The sequence below is a fragment of the Lissotriton helveticus genome, chromosome 10 (assembly GCF_964261635.1).
Source record: "Lissotriton helveticus chromosome 10, aLisHel1.1, whole genome shotgun sequence".
NCBI classification, from domain to species: Eukaryota; Metazoa; Chordata; class Amphibia; order Caudata; family Salamandridae; genus Lissotriton; species Lissotriton helveticus.
This window is the reverse complement of record NC_136071.1, coordinates 58,417,242-58,435,033: the sequence shown is the minus strand read 5'-3', so window position 1 is coordinate 58,435,033 and position 17,792 is coordinate 58,417,242. Positions and strand designations below refer to the sequence as shown.

Genomic DNA, 17,792 nt, shown 5'->3' with positions numbered 1-17,792 from the left:
GGCGTAGAAATATTTCTGGGTTGGTACTCCTCCCACTTCCACTCCCATTTAGTTCCTTTAGCCTGTGGATTGCCATCTTCATCTGGGCAACGCACTTTATTGAGATGATAGTTTATTCCCCCTACAGCCAAACTAGTAATGTTAGCTCTTTCAGAAGCGATTAGAAGTGCAATCCAGGCTTGACAAGAACTATTATGGGAGAAGGGAAGAGGAATGAAAGGTGTTCTTCCCTTCTTCTGGTGAGCAGGTATCATCCCACACACCCAACAGTCAGTAGTGTTCGTAGCATTGTGAGTATGGTGCAACATCTGGATGAACGTTTTGTTCAAGTAAGATTGTCTATGCTTCTGCTCTTGATATGGGAGAGTAAAATAGTGGTGCTCAGTTGGTACTGAAGTAGTGGCAGTCAGCAATTGTCGAGCAGGAGCCACTTCCTCTACAACCCAAGTTATCACTGCCATAGCAACCACAATGACAACAAATCCAGCAATGCACATGTTTTTTCTATTACAAAATCTTGTAGCAGTTGACATTTACTCCTTCGGCATATCTGTTCCGCTGGTTAAAATAAAAAAAATCGTTGGAGCTCTAAAGTCCTGGGCAGCCGTTGGTTTCTTCGCTGAGGTTCAAGACGGGTGTCACTATGCAGAACTGATCCCCCCTTGCCCCATCAGCTCCTTTTCACTAACCCAGGATGGTAGCTCAACCAGTCTTTTTGAACAATGAATTTTCTCTCCGGGGTCTCAGTTGATATCGGGATACACCAGAGATTGTGTGATCCGGGAAGACCTCCGCAGGTTCTCCAGGTGACACAACTTGACCTTTCTCCATATCGAAAATCTCTCGTTGGTCGATCAGGGCAGCAGGTTCCACCAGGGTAGACGGCACACACTTACAATGTGTTGAATGTATCCAGTTCTTTCTGTTTGTCACTTGAACTGCAGTTCTGATCGTGAGGAGCACCTGCTCTGGTCCTCGCCACCTGGGCTCCAAGCTGCTCGACCTCTGGAAGGCTCTGACCATCATGTGGTCATAGGGCCGGAGTTCATGGGCCTCACCTCTGGAGCTGTCAGGAAGAGCTTCTCGAACCTGTTGATGAATAGAAATCAAACTGTCAGTCAACTGTGATAGATAGTCACTCATCAATACAAATGGTACATCATATATGGGGCGTGGCTTAGGAATTCCCCAAATATTCATAGGCCTTCCAAATACCACCTCATGTGACATAAGACCAGATCGTGAGTGTGGCACTGATCTGATGGACAACAATGCCAAAGGTAGTGCATCTGGCCATTTCAAGGATGTAGAAGCCTGTATTTTCGCAAGCTTCAATTTTAAAGTAGCATTTTATCTTTCCACTAGCCCTGCTGATTGTGGATGAAAAACTGCATGAAACGTCTTTTTGATCCCTAATCCTTTCAGGACATATTCAACAACTTGCCCAACAAAATGGGGTCCGTTATCACTCCATAAAAGTTTGCAAACACCGAATCTGGGGAAGAATTCTTTCAGAAGCACCTTTGCTATGGTCAGAGCTGTATTATCTTTTGTAGGGTACGCCTCTATCCACTTACTGAAGGCACATACCACTCCTAAAACATATTTTAGATTATTGCAGCGTTCAAGCTGAATATAATCCATTTGCAAAACTTCAAAAGGTGCAGTTGGTATAGCAAACCTTCCTGTAGGAGTTTGTGTCCCTTTACCAGGATTATACTGGAGGCAAATCAAGCAGGACTGTACTGTCTTTTTAGCTGTATCGGCAATCTCTGGATGCTCCCAAACTTGCGTGAGCAATTTCGTTATTAAGGAAGCTCCAGCATGTGCCGGCCCATGTGCCATGTGAATCATAGGTTGTAAATAGGCTGTGGGCAGTTTCCACTTGGTCATCTCTTTATTCCTCCAGCAGCCATCATTGTCTAATGTTCCTTCCTTGGACCATTGCTCTAGTTCTTCAGCGGAAGCAGATCTCTTCATGTCTAGCACTTGCTGCCCAACATCATGCCATTGTTCGACCTGTGACTTCACTACATACATGGATGTAGTACTTTGCTGCATTGCAGTCTCATGAGCTGTGTGATCTGCAAAGGCATCGCCTTGTCCTATTTTATCAGTCACTTTCTTGTGTGCACTACATTTAACAATTGCTTTTTTCTTTGGTTATGTCAAGGCAGTCAAAAGATTATGCACCAACTCTCCATGCATTATTTGCATCCCGTGGGATGTAGGAAAGCCTCTCTCCTTCCAGAGTAACCCAAAATCATGAGCCACTCCAAAAGCATAGCGGCTATCTGTATAAATGTTCACAGACAAGTCAGTACTGAGTTCACACGCTCGTGTCAAAGCTATTAACTCTGCTGCCTGAGCTGACTTCTGTGGGATACGAGCTGTCTCAACTACCGTCTGAAGTGTTGTAATCGCATATGCAGCTGATGTCGTGCCATCTGGTAACTTCAAACAAGACCCATCAACCCACAATTGCCCATCAACATTTGAGAGGAGCGTATCTTGCAAATCGGCACGACCCGTTGTCTGTTCCTCAGTAAGCAATATACAATCATGAGACTCCTGTGACTGAGACTGAGTTGCTGGATATGGCAACAAAGTAGCTGAATTCAGGGTTGAACATCTTTTCAAGGTGATATGAGGAGCCAAAGGTGTCAATTCATATCCTGTCAAACAAGCACTAGTTAAGTACTGCGTTTTGGTTTAGTTCAGAAGGGCATCAACTGCATGGGGTACTAACACCAATAATCTGTGTGACAAAACTATCCCTTTACTCTGACGTATAGACACAGCTGCCGCTGCAAGAGAGCGGGAGCACCCAGGCAATGCATGGGCAACTGGATCAAGAACAGCTGAAAAATATGCACAAGGACGTTGCTTGTCACAGTGTGCCTGCACTAAAACTGACAATGCACACCCATCTCTCTCATGTACATAGAGTGTAAAAGTCTTAGTGTAATCTGTAGTGCCTAATACTGGTGCAGAACAAAGAGCTTGATGCAACTGTTGGGAAAGCATTCTGGCATTCAGTCATCCATGGAAGGGGCATTGGGGTGTCTTTAGTCAGAAGAGTCAACAAAGGTTTAACAATATGTGAAAAGCCTAAAATCCATTGCCCACAAAAAGAGGTAAGAACAATGAATGCACGGACATCTTTCTGAGTACGGGGCACTGGTGTGTCTAAAGTAGCTTGAATGCGATCTGGTGTAAGTGCACGTCCTTCCTTAGACAGAAGATAACCCAAATAAGTCACCTTCGGCATACAATACTGCAATTTCTTCTGTGAAACTTTGTGATGGTGTGATGCAAGGAATGAAAGCAAAGACAGTGTGCATTCTTCACACTGTTCGGGCGTATCAGCTGCCAACAAAATGTCATAGACATATTGTATGAGAGCCAGCCCCATGGGTAAAGGGAAAGAATCAAACTGTCTTTTCAATGCTTGGCTGTAAATACTAGGACTCTCGGTATACCCCTGAGGAACTCTACAGAATCTATAGGATCGATTATTCAAAGTGAAGCCGAATAAATATCGGCTGTCAGGAATAATAGGAATTGAAAAGAAAGCGTTCTTCAAATCAATCCTGGTGAAGGTAGTAGCCATCGGAGGAACCAAAGTAAGACGTGTCGTAGTATCAGAAACCACTGGGTATTGTGGTACTACAATCTTGTTAACCTCTCATAAATCAATGATAAACCTGTAGATTTTAGTATCAGTGTCTTTCTTCAAAATAGGCAGAATAGGGCTATTGCAAACATTATAAGGGACTTCTTCCACAACCCCCACTTTAATCAGATCATGAACAATACGTACAAGTGCCTCTTCACCTTCTCGAGAAATTTTGTATTGAGGCAATCGTGGCAATGAAGCTTCCTCCTTGACACTAATGTGCACTGATAGAATATCCATTTGCCCTACATCAGTGTCCAAAGTGGCCCACAGAGTACTAGAGAGTGAAGCCAATGCAATATCTTCCCCAAGGACACAGGACTTCTGAACCACCGGATAGTTATAATTCAAAATAACACATACACCTTCTGGGGAGCAACATATCGTAGCCCTAAAATGCTTGAGCATATCAAGACCCACAGTATTGTCTGGTGTGTTAGGGGAAAGCAGAAATGGACACGGAGCAGTAAATGTATCAACATTGAATGCAAGTGGTTGTGACAGTGGGCTAAGTGAAGGTGTCCCATCAAAACCTATCAATGTAATGGTTAAGCCAGACAGGGGAGCCCTTGGAACCAATTGTTTAGACAAGGCGCTACGTGTGGCTCCTGTATCAACCAGTAACCGATCAGTATAACCCAAAACACGTGCTTGGACAAAGGGACCCTTCTGATCGACTGGATCTTCAACTGGTTCCTTACCCCATCCTAGGCATTACTATGCATAAGCCGAGTCCCTCAAATCCGAAGTCAAATAGTCAGATATTTGATATTGATTATGCCAATCAAACGTATTAGTAGAATTTGGAGGACGCCCTACAGTCTCAAATCTAGCACGATCATCCATACCTCCCTTATGCCCTGGGGTCCCTAGGCGACCTCTCATTTGTCCCCGACCACGCTGGTACTGCAGAGGGCGCGAACGAACACATTCAAAAGCCCAATGTCCGATCTCCCTGCAGTAAGCGCACTGAGGAATCCGGCTGCTTTGAACCCCATCAAGCCAGGTTCCGGCCTGCCCACTCAACAGAGGCAGTGGTAACCACAGTCCTGGATACCCTTCGGGACTGTGCAGACAGGCGTTCTCCCCAGGCACTGGTGCTCCTGGACTTGTCGGCCGCATTTGACACGGTCGATCACACCATCTTGATCGACCGTGTCAGAAAGGCTGGCGTCCGGGGCACTGCGGCTCGCTGGCTGATGTCCTTCTTGGAGAACAGCTCTCAGGCAGTCCGGCTTGGAGAGCTAGTCGGCACCAAACAGTCCATCACATGCGGAGTTCCACAGGGTTCTTCCCTGTCATCTCACCTGTTTAACCTCTACATTCTCCCATTGATTCAGGCCCTCAGAGATGAGCAGGTGATGGTGTTTAACTACGCAGACGATTTACAGCTGCTGTTCACGATTGATAATTCTGAAACCTCTTTCCGGAATTTTCAATCGACCATGAGGAACATCCAAGCCTGGATGGACCAAAACCAGTTGAAATTAAACCTGGGAAAAACTGAGCTAGTCCTCACTGGAGACAGCATCAAACACTGGGGCCCCCACTACTGGCCGTCAGACTTGGGTCAAGCCCCGACCCCCTCACTGTCGGCAAAGACGCTTGGGGTCACTGTGGACTGCGATCTTTCGCTGAAAGCCCAAGTGGGCCAGGTGGTCTCTAAGTGTTTTATTCAATTAAAAAACTCCAGAAGGTTCGGCGTCTTCTCACCTTGGAGGCAATCACCCAGGTAGTGATCGCCACCGTATTGTCCCATCTGGATTATGCGAATTCCATTTACCTAGGCCTCCCCCTCTATCTGTCGACACGCCTCCAGACGGTGCAGAACTATGCCGCCAGATTGATTTTGAATCAACCCAGATGGCATTCAGCTACCCCTCTACTTATGAAACTCCATTGGCTTCCGGTGATCCAACGTTGTACCTTTAAAACAGGATGCATGATTTTCAAATCATTACATTGCAAAAGCCCCACAATTAATGGACCAACTTATCACAAAGTACGTACCGTCTCGCAAACTCCGCTCATCCTATCTTGGCCTCCTTCAGATACCCTCTTTTAAATGTAAGCGCTCTGGCGGCCGCAGGTTTGCCACTTTGGCTCCTCGTCTGTGGAACACCTTCCCTCTTGAGATTCGGACCTGCCAGGACCTCCTCTCATTTCGGAAAGCTTTAAAGACCTGGCTCTACAGACAAGCATATCAATAACCCTCCATTCCATGTCCCTGATTATGTTACTGTCTATTCCAGCACCAAGAAACCAACCGGTGATAGTGCGCTTAATAAGATTTTTATTAACATAACATAACATCAATAGACAAAGTAGCTTGGGGAAAAGAGGGCGCACCAGAACGATACATTGCACGTCCGCCTCGACCACTATTTCCTTAAGAGGGGCCATAAACCTGAGCTATCATAACCTTAGTTTTCAACTCCTTATTCTTCTTATCCTCATTTCCCTTAGCTTCTAATTCCTGTTGTTCATAATACTGAGCCATAGTCAAAAGAGAGACTGGGGAAGATGTAGTCCATGAACTCTCGCTGGCCTTTAGGTGACTAGCTATTCCTGGCAACATGTTCGCGACAAATTTGTCAACAAACAGATGCCTGCCTGTGTCATCTGACTGGCCACTAAAGTCGTGGAACGCTTCCTCAAAACGAGGAAAGAAATCAAAGACCGATTCATCTGCCTTTTGCTTGCAGATGCTAAAATAGTCCAATCTATCTTTTTAGGAGGAATGAGTGTTTTTAATTTAACTACAATGGCTTTTGGAAGATCTAAAATCACTTGGTGCAGTTTCTGTGCAGGTTCCCTTTCCACATCAATCCTTTCCAGCTCCTTCCAAACAACTCCAAAAGTTGTATGGTCATCGACTCTACGAATAGTTCTCCACATATCGGGGGTAAAATCAGCCCAAATACATGTCAATATCAGATACGGTCATGGTACAAGAACTAATAGCTCCTTCAACTTCCTCATAAAAAGCGGCCAGATTTTTGCGCGGGTCAGGCAAAGCAGCTTTAAGAGCCATGACATCTGCTCGACTCCATGGTGTATAAACCCAATTATAAATAAAATAACCCTTCGCATCAGTAGAATCTTTCTTATCACTCGTCCCCGCACCCTTAGGAGAACATACAAAGGAGCGGCTTCCCGCATGGGTTTCCCATAAACTACAACATTCTTATCTGTCTCTGAAGCATCAGCGTGCAGTTAAGTGGTCTGGAGTGTTTGTGCAACTGCGGCAGCCACCTTTTTCTCCTCTCGCAAACAGAATACATCAGCTCGCAGTTTAACCATGCGTCTAAAAAAATCAGCCACCTGAGGGAGGAGAAAAAGACCGTCACGCAACTGCTTATAATCCCTTGCTATTTCATCAGGTTCTAACTCTGTGGAATATTTCCTAAACCGTTCAATTAATTCTGTGGCAAAAATTTCTGCAAAATATCACTGCTCCCTTTCCTGCCATTGTTGTATGTCAGCCAAAAGATCAGAAGCAGAAATATCATTACGAACAGCTCTACGGGCAGCAGATCTAAGGTCAGCCGCACGTTCAGCGGTCAGCATAGAGCGAGTCTATTGCAAATTATCCTGATCTGAAGGAGGATCATCATCATCAGAATCATGAGTAGGAGCAGAGGGAAAGGTATATGGAGGCGGAGAACGGTCTAGCAAAAAGGAATCATCCTGTGGTTTAATAAGGAGAGGATAAAGGGGGGCCGGATAGGGTTTTGGCCATTTACCTGTAAACAACGCTCCCTATCTTCCCTTTCCTTTATCTCCTTCATTTCTTTATTTTTCAATTCCAGTGCTTTCGCATGGATACTTTTGCATTGTTCCTTGTGTAGTAAAGTTTGCTCTCTTCTCATTTGTTCACGCCTTTCTTTCTCCCACATTTGTACACAGTCAAACATGTCTTGTCGACTCTTACACTTAAACATACATTGTTCCACATACCGAATCTTCTAAAGATCAAATGACCCATGCATAGGCCAGCACAACTCAGGATCCTTGCTAGTATATTTATTCCATAACGTACTGTACATTATAGAAGAAATACCATTTTTAATATATATATCGGTTTTTATCCCTTTTAGGTGTCCCCTCGGGGGGAGCCAACTGTGTCCTCTCAATACTTACATCGGTACCGCTACAGAAGCAACACATTCTACGAAGTGTGCTTAAAACAGGCATGCTCAAAAATATTGTAAAATATACAATATTATAGAGCAGTGGCACTTAAAGCAAAGTGTGCCGTTACATATACTTCATAGATTAGACAAAAAAATCTCCTCATGACCTACCTATATAAATTGCAATTTATATATCTACATACATTCCATATGTTGGCCAACTTCATATTCCATATACATATTGTCGCATCAAGTGACCTTACCATACATAGGTCTCCAGATTCCAACTGCCAAGTTCTGAATTGACCAAATGGTCTCTGCACGGCGAACACCAGAAGAGATCTCAGTAGAGGAGCGGCAACACCTGGAGGATCAGATCAGAAAGAGAGGAAAAACACTGTGGGTGCGAAGACGCTGGTCTCCTCGGGCATTGATCGCCCGCAGTGAGATTCCAATCCTTCATTTCGACCACTCCTTCGGGCATCCGAGTTGCCGATGAGCCCCACTTTGGTTGGGCGCCAATCTGTAGAGGTGGGCCTCAGCCAGGCCTACCAGTGCTAGGGGTTCACCCTTCTCTGCACGCAAGTCCTCAGACCAGTAAATAGAAGTTGGCACGGAAGTTGAAAGGTTAAAGGAAATATTTTTTAAACCTCGTGAGGTGGAACTACATTTACACAACACCCTTCGGTAGTGTATGAAGTAGTACAAGGAGTAGAAGAACCATGGGTCTTTTATACCCACATAGGAGCTCAAAAGAAGGCAGTACAAGTACACATAGGAGAGTTACATACTTAAATGGTCATACAGAAATGCACAGTCAACAGTAAGGAAGGAGCTAGCAGTGTGCTGACTCCGGTAGAAACAACCTGACAGTTACAGACTAAAACAATTTACAGATTCCTCTCCGCATGTGCAGAGTGGCAGAGTTTAAGTATAGCTAGTCCTCTAAGCAGAGCACAAGGGTAAACGACAATGAAGAAGGAGAGAGCACATGGTGAGCACATGGAAGACAAAATGGCTACCAGAAACAAGACGGCTTCAGCTAAATGCTAACACTGATCGCTGCCAATTTTCCACAGTCGTCGCAATGGGATCACTGAAATATTATCGACGGTCACATTATCGACTAGCAATAATATCGTTGAATAATTATCGACTACAAAAATATCGACTTTGTATACTTATTACACAAAATACAAAAATATCGACTACAAAATATCGAGTACTTAGAATATCGAGTACATAAATATCGTCTTATTAAATATCGACTACTAATATATCGTTGTTCATGAAATTACACCTAACACTACCAAAATATCGACTACTAAAATATAGAGTACAAAAATATCGTTTCTAAAGAAATATCGAGTTAGTTTTTGTACCCTTTCATGTCTAAAATACCATATTACTCGTCTATAAAAGTCATTGCTCTATACAAAAAACATTTTACATATAATACCTGTTACTTTTATAACATTACTATTTATCATCATTTCATATACATTATATTAAATTCGTTATATCATTTGAAAAAGAATCTTTACATGTAACTCAAATTTTCATTATATTTTTATACTTACACATCTATTTTATTTAACAACTAACCTGCTTTAATGTGGAAACCACCACATACCACCATTCTCACATCAACAAACACACCAATGAACTTAAAAAAAATTCAAACTAGCCTATACAATTCTTCCTTTCATCCTACAACCAATCAAATCCAAGCACACAAAATACACATACTATAAAAGGGATAAATCCATTCTACCATTTGCTGCTGCTAACTCTATAGAAAGAAGATGCCAACACTATGAAGATTTTGTTCCTGAACAAACATCTTTAAAGATCCAGCTCACTAGCTAATCATTCAAGTAAGTTACATTGCATTATTTAAAAATCTAAATTAGTAGTCTACTATTTTACTTATATCTCCTAACTCTTCCCTTTATGTAATTTTTATCTCCTCCTACTTTTCTGATAGAAACTACCACAAACAAAATCCTAATACCTGCTCCTATTTCTTCCCCTGCAAAATAAGATAGTAAGTATATATTAATGCTCTGTTCTACAACAACAGCTGTTTTTAAACACTATTTCACAAGATTCATACTTTACTTAAAACATTTTATTCACAGATATTCAGCGATTTTCCGATTTCAACACTACAAATGTATAGAACTACACTAATTAAACATGTAAGTATATATGTTTTTGTTATTAAACAACCAAAATTTAAAATGCTAGTTTCTAAACAACATATCTTGCATATTACATCTTCCCTACAGATCCAATAAAAACATCCTACATCAACTATACCAAAAGACAAGACTACCCTTGTAAAAAATGTAAGTATACATCAATTAGTCTAAAACTTCAGAAAAAAACAAGAACTATGTTCTTAACACCATGTTATGTATTTTATATTTCCTCTACAGATATTGTGAATACATCATTCATCTATTCTACCTACCGCAAAGAAAAGTACATATTTAGAAGTTAGTATACTTTTAAATATTTCCAATTTCCCAACGGTAAAAAATAAATTTTATAATATGTGACATGTATTTATTCTATCTTCTCTACAGATCTAAACTTGACTACCTTGATGTACTCCACCAAATACTACAACTCAACTATTTAAACAAGTAAGTATATGTAATGTTCACATCAAATGTAGTACTAAGCAAATTAAAAAACTGCTTTCTCCTAGGAAAAACGTGTGTTATGTATAAACATTAACTTAGCATTTCTATATTTTCCTACCAACAGTAAATAAAGAAATACATACAAGAAAGTCCTTCAAAATACAGTTCTGCATTTGTGATTACTACTTTTAGTAAACGTAAGTATAAATACAACATTAATTATGTTTGCACCACTAAGTGAAATATATGTTATTTGATTTTGTTTCTTTCTACTCTTTCCTAGAACAAGTAAAACAAAATGACAGAAGGTGCAGAATTTGTAATTTCACAGAAAAATAAATTACTGTTATGTTATATGGGTTATGTTTATAGTCAGGAAAGACAAAGTGGTAGAAAAGTTTTCTGGAAATGTACAAAATATTACTCAAACAAATGTTATGGAAGGGCTACTACAGAGGAAACTAATGTGCTATTTACCAGGGAACACAATCATCCCCCCAATGTCACAGAAATTGAAATAAGAGATGCTTTAGAAAGTATAAAGACTGCTAGCACACAAAGTGATAGACCAACAACACAAATCCTTAAAGAGGAACTGTTAAAAGTCCCAGCCCATGCTTCAGGTCAACTACCCTCTATTGACTCACTAAAACGCACAATTGCATACACTAAAAGATGCACTTCCACAACTCCACCCAACCCTACTACTTTTGAGGAAATTATTATTTCACCAGAAATGTCCATCACACACAATAAAGACAAATGTATCCTTTTTGACAATGAAAGCAGTACAAACAGAATCATAATGTTTGCAACTGCAAGTAATTTAAGAAAAATCCAACAGTGTCCCCAATGGATGATGGATGGAACATTTAAACCATGCCCAAAACCTTTTTATCAACTATATTCCATCCACGGGTTATACCATAACTATAACATCCCTTTCATTTACTGTTTGCTACCAAACAAACAGCAAAACACTTACACAGAAATATTAAATGTTCTCAAAAATGAAATCAATAATTATTTTCCAGAAAAAATAATTATTGATTTCGAATTAGCTATGATTAATAGCATTTTGAAAATATTTCCCCACACAGCAATCCAGGGTTGTTACTATCATTTCAATCAGAGCATATGGAGACATCTCCAAAAATCTACTTTAAGTATTTTGTACTCAACAGATAGCACCTTTGCCTATCAAATTAAAAAATTGATAGCACTGGCCTACGTTCCTGTTACCGATGTAGCGGAAAACTATAATTTATTAATTGACAGCACATATTACAAGAGAAATGAAGATAAACTAACCCCATTACTGGATTATTTCGAAGATACTTGGGTGGGAAGGTTGCACAGATCTGGACATCGACGCCAACCCAAATTCCAAATCCCTTGGTGGAATGTCTATCTTAGTACTTTAAACCAAGAGTCAAAAACCAACAACAGTGTAGAAGGGTGGCATAATGCTTTCCAAGCTACCACAAGCAGAACCAGACCCACATTCCATAACCTACTACAAGCTTTGATAAAAGAACAAAGCTATCAAGAACTAAGAATGGAACAATCAGTGACCCAAATTGGTCCAAAACTAAGTAAACAAACTAAACAAATGTTCCGACTACTGCAAAGTCAAGTCACACTATACCCTACAACTAGAGGATTAGAATATCTGTCAATAATAGCTAAAACCCTACCCTCTCAATAATAGCTAAAACCCTACTATAAAAATGTCTACAAAATATACTAATATCTTCTTACAATAATGGTACATATAACAATCATAAACATTTCTAAACAATTATAAATAATACATATCCAGTCCAAGTTCCATCCTCTGAAACAGGGAGTGCCGCAGGGATCCTCGCTGAGCCCCACGTTGTTCAATCTATACGTGAGACCGCTAGCTGAGGTTGTCAGGCAATGGGGTATGACCATGGTGTCATATGCCGATGACACCCAGCTAGCGGTTACGATCAGCGGGGACGTAGAACAGGACGCCCCCAGGTTTCAGAGTGGACTCAGGGCGGTGGCAAGCTGGATGAAGACCAACTGTCTCCAGCTCAACGCGAAGAAAACCGAGGTCATGATCGTCGGTAGACGGGCGGATCTCTGGGGGGACAGGTGGTGGCCTCCGGAGCTTGGGCCGGCCCCTCTTCCGGTGACGGAATTGAAAAACCTGGGAGTGTGGATGGATCCTACTCTCAGTTTTGAGGGGCACACAAAGAAAACGGCTGCTTGCTGTTTTGGAATTCTCCGGACCCTGCGCCCAGTCTTGAAGTTTTTTGATTCCCGCACCCGGCAGCTGGTTATACAGGCGACTGTTATATCACGCCTGGATTATGCCAGCTCCCTTCTGGTGGGCGCTAACCAGGCCGAAATCACCCGCCTTCAGCGGGTGCAGAATGCCGCTGCTAGGGCAATTGTTGGTCTCCCTCGATTCTGTCCTGTTTCCAGTACCTTGAAAGCTCTGCACTGGTTGCCAGTCAGGGCAAGAATTCATTTCAAGGTACTGTGTCTAGCCTTCAAGATTTTAAATGGTACGGCTCCTCAAACTCTTATGGACCTTCTGACCCGGTACGTCCCCACCCGGCATTTGAGATCTCTGGGCCAAGCTCTTACGATTACTCCCAGATACAAGCTGTGCCGGGTTGGTGGCCGTTCTTTCCGGGTCAAAGCAGCCGAATTGTGGAACTCCCTTCCGGTGGGGATCCGGTTGTTGGAAGACCTCCTGTCCTTTCGCAGGGCTATCAAAACTTTTCTATTTTAACTTGGTTCTTTCTCTTAGCTGTTGTGTTTCTTGTGGTTGTTGCGTGGTACCTTGCCGTGCGCCGGGACGCCCCTTAGCTGGGGCAGCTGTGCGCAGTACAAATCCACGTAACATAACATAACATATATGCCTGCTCCAAATCTCCTCTCCCAACCGAGAAAGAAGTAGCAGCACTCGCGGGGTATATTACAGTGTTCCTTTATTGTTCCTTTACAGACGCGTTTCGGGTCAAGCCCTTTATCAATGTGACAACAGAAATGTTGCACAGGAACCATTTTAAGCGCAATGCGTGATTTCATGAGGAAACTGAGAAAGGACTGCCCGTTCACAGTCTACGGGCGCCATATTGGAATTTGCAAAACAAGCAAAACATTTTATACTTATTCTACAGGCAAAATTACTCTGCATTTGTAATTCTAAACTCAATAAAATCTTGCCGTAAATCGGCTAAACAAATACATAATCAAATACATGATGTTTTCTGGGATGCACACGTTTTTATGGAATTTTTTGTTCTCCAGAAAACATCATGTATTTGATTGTGTATTTGTTTAGCCGATTTACGGCAATATTTTATATATACACTCACACACACATACATATATATATATGTACACACTCACACACACACATATATATATATATATATATATATATATATATATATATATATATATATATATATATATATACACACACACACGCACACATACACCCATATACTCACAAACATACACACACACTGCTTACCAATACTGACTTGGTGACATGCTTTACGCTGGACAGCTCTCTGCACCGGAACCCATGGATAGTGGTAAGTACATAATTATTGGGTTTAGTATAATGTGCTCAAGGAAACCATTCTGCGCATTCACTCCAGTTTCTATGTGGTGATTAAATTAATAGGATTGAGTTGTGATCATTAGTGGGGGCTGTATGTGCGTTCATGTAGATGGTGCCAACAGCACCCCACATTTCCAGCCCAACGTTACATTTTTGTTAATTATGACTATTACTTTAAAAAAAGATCATGGAAATACAAACTTAATCATGCAAATGCATAAAAAGCATCTTACAATTAGTGACAGCTTGCAACGGAACGTCCAACCATCTTGGAGTTGGTGTTGCACTGTTTTGTTCTTTTTGCAATTGTTTCTTTTGCATATTTAGGCACAATGAGGCACGCTTTGATATACTTCTGACTCACCAGTAACACGCCTCACTGCCTTGCAAAACCACTCAAAGGATGGATGTGGTGCCAGAGCCTCACGCAACTGCTGGGTGTGTACACTGCATTTAGCAGAACAGTTTGCCTACAAATGCACTGGCTTATAAGAGTTGGTCAATAACTGAAAATACCACATAAATCCTACTTCTTGAAGAGAATGACATGAACAATTGAAAGTGAACATCTGGCTTTTGATGCAACAAGGAACTGAATCAGGTGGACAGGAGACTCATGGAGGGGGCACTTTGGAGGTGTGAGTACTGGGGGAGAAGTTTGGAGATGGGAAATGGTTGAATATTAAGCCTCTGTAGCCAGGGCAAGGGTTTATGCAATTATATTGCAACATGTTGAGGTGTCCAGAGGAATGAGTCAGTGTTGCTGTCTGTTCTACTACTTTTGCCCTCAAAGCACTGTAACAACGCATATGTCTCAATAATCAAATAAAGGAAATCAAAACTGAGCAATAGACATTTATGACTTTATTGTATTAATAATGCATTAATGTATTCAGTTAATGTGCAGATAACCCTAACCTTATTATTCACTTCTCATGCTAGGTACTGAAAGGCGATCAGGCATTAAAGTCAGAGACGTTTATCGATTCGAAGAGCAAGAGCACCTGCAAATACAATCACGATTCCAATGGGTTCAACGTTGAGTACTTGATTACAGGTGAGACATCTCTGGTGTGGTGCTGAGGAAGCATTCATCTGTTTTTAAGAGGGAACATTTTGACATTCTGCAACTACTCAGTTGGGCTGTTCCCCAGAAGCCACTCTGAAACCTCTGCACCCATTTTGTACAAGCCTGTGCACCCCTGACCACACACCTCTCATGCTCACCCTACATGCACAAAAGTTTGCTAGCACCAGTTATAGCATATGTGTAACAGTGATTACTAAGGTGTTATTAGTAGACTGAATGACACCCAATGTATTGGCTTCAGAAACATGATTTGGAGACACAAGGGTTCTCACACAATACAGTTCTGTAGTCTAGAGAGCATGTGGTCCAAGAGCTGGCTGATATGCATCAATAATTCTGAAAATTCTCTCTTTATGTTACAAAGGAGAAAATATAACTGCTTTGTCGCTGCAGCTAAATAAATGTATCTAGCCACCATCCACAGCTTTATTAGGCTGTTAGTATTGTAAATGTCATATATACAGCTATATGTCAGAATTTCAAAAGATTCGTTGCAGAAAATCACAGAATTGAACACAGGGAACAGCCCACTTTTCAGTCACTGTCTGCATTAAATGTCAAGTGCTCTAATGATTGTATAGATACACAAGCTAAAATCTCTGCTTTCAAATTCCGCATTCCGAGTCCGAAATTCACAAATCCTTATATTCACAACGGAGGCTATGTTTGGCACACTATGCATGTAACAGCATCATTTACATGGGTTACATTGTGTTCCTTCTCCTCAAGTGTGTAAGAAAACACTTCTATTGCAAAGGGAAAGGTGCTGCTGCATGTCTAGTCCTTACTTATATTGTAAAATGTTCTAACTATGTCCATCCGGGCCACAAGGGAACAATACAGTGCTCAGCTAAAGGCTTAGGGCCATATGTATCAAGCTAATTAGCATTCGCAAAGGCCGAAATTCTGCTAATTTCGGCCTTTGCGAATGCTAATTTGACAAATGGTATGTATCAAACATGTTTGATGCAAAATAAGGAATAGCAAAATTTGCAATTCCTTATTTTGCGATTGCACTTAAGGAATCGCACATTTTGCGATTCCTTAAATGCAATGTATCCAACAAAAAATATTCAAAAAATGCCATTAAGGATTCGCAAATTACCACCAACTTCTAGTTGGTGGTAATTTGCGAATTCTTTTCAAAAATCTTTTTTCCAAAAAACAAAAGGTGCCATATGACGCCCATACATGCCCTTAGGGCATGTATGTGCGCCATATGCCCCCAAATGTCTTTTTCAGGGGTGCAGCAGGGTGTTCTTGAGACACCCCTGCACCCTTGAAAAAATTCCTAATTTGCGATTAGCTAATTGCTAATCGCAAAATGCCCCTTCATTCCTATGGGCCTCCTGGCCCTTAGAAATGAATGGGTAATTTGCGATTAGCAATTTGCTAATCGCAAATTAGTAATGGTAAGGAATCGCTATTAAATAGCGATTTTGTACATACATACCGTTTTGCGAATTCCAAATAGCGATTCCTTAAAATTCGCTATTTGGAATTCGCAAAACGGAAGTATGATACATATGGCCCTTAGAGTCTCAACTCTTGACTTGTGATGTGACTAGGATTCTACAAGGACCAAACACTTTGACCCACAAATGTAAACTGATTTCTCTGAGAAACACCAGAATCATCCTTGGTAGCTTGGAAGAAAATGGCTTCTCTAGAGAAAATGCATTACCCCCCAGGAACCTCCTGTCCTCGTCCCATTACTTAACTAAGTGGAGATGACCATCTCCGCAACAGAAAAAAAGCAACAGGAGCATGCTGGGATACCCAACCCACTTCCTCCCACTGGGAGTACATAAGCGGTACCAGCTCAGCATGCAGCTTGTTCTTTTTTCTGTCTTCCGACAGAATGGGACGTGTTTGGACTTACCTGCTGGATTCTTCACTGGACGTCTCGTTGGGGCTGCTGGGCTGTCATCGTCGTCCTCTTTCCGCATTCTCCTGGCCTGCCGGGCTTTCCGGGAGCTGCGTCTCTTGCCGCCCAGCCCTTTGCGGCTGGGGCGCCGTTCCTCCCGGTCTCTTCTGGGTTGCAGTGCGTGTCTCCCGGCTATCTTGGCTCCGGCCATGCCTCCCTGTGTGCCCTTGGTCTTGTCTACTTTCAATGGTGGGCAGGGTTCCAGTCTGGTTCTTTCCTGGATGGGAGTTCGTCTGGGTTTTCCTGAATCAGTGGGCTTTTGTGCTTTCTGTGGGGTTCATTTGAGGCCCTGGCTGGTGTATCTTCCCCCTTTCTTCTGGTTGCTGCCACCCTGTGGCACTCTAGAGGTGGGGGTCCTTCGGGGCTTCCTCCGTGGGTTGGGTGTTCCCTGGCCTTCAGCCTTTTCTCTTTCTCAGCGCTTGTTGCTGTTTGGTGTCTGGGCGTCGGTTCCTGGGGATCTGCTGTTAGCCTGTCCCCTTGGTGCATGCCGCCTAGCGATTTCTTGTTTGTATGTGCTGACCTGCGGCCTTGGCTTCTGTTACAACTGCTGCCCGCCCTTTGCTTTGGCTGGGTAGACCCTGGTTCCTCCCTGGGTTGGTGTCTGCTTGCCAGGCCATGGCTCGCTTTGGGCGGTCTCTCATGGGGTTTATGTTGCCTTCATCCTGTGGCCTCTTTGCTCTGTCCTCTGGGCCTCCG

At 42.3% G+C, this 17,792-nt stretch overlaps 1 protein-coding gene across 1 annotated transcript in view; it reads right to left on the bottom strand.

The window, feature by feature from the left end:
- LOC144783879 (olfactory receptor 5F1-like) overlaps window positions 1–17,247 on the bottom strand; it is a 103,147-nt gene extending 85,900 nt beyond the window's left edge. The window contains exon 1 of the mRNA XM_078662623.1: window positions 17,052–17,247. Within this exon, the coding sequence (XP_078518749.1) occupies window positions 17,052–17,247 (196 nt within the window). The remainder of the gene's footprint in view (window positions 1–17,051) is intronic.
- Between the last annotated feature and the right edge of the window lie 545 nt (window positions 17,248–17,792).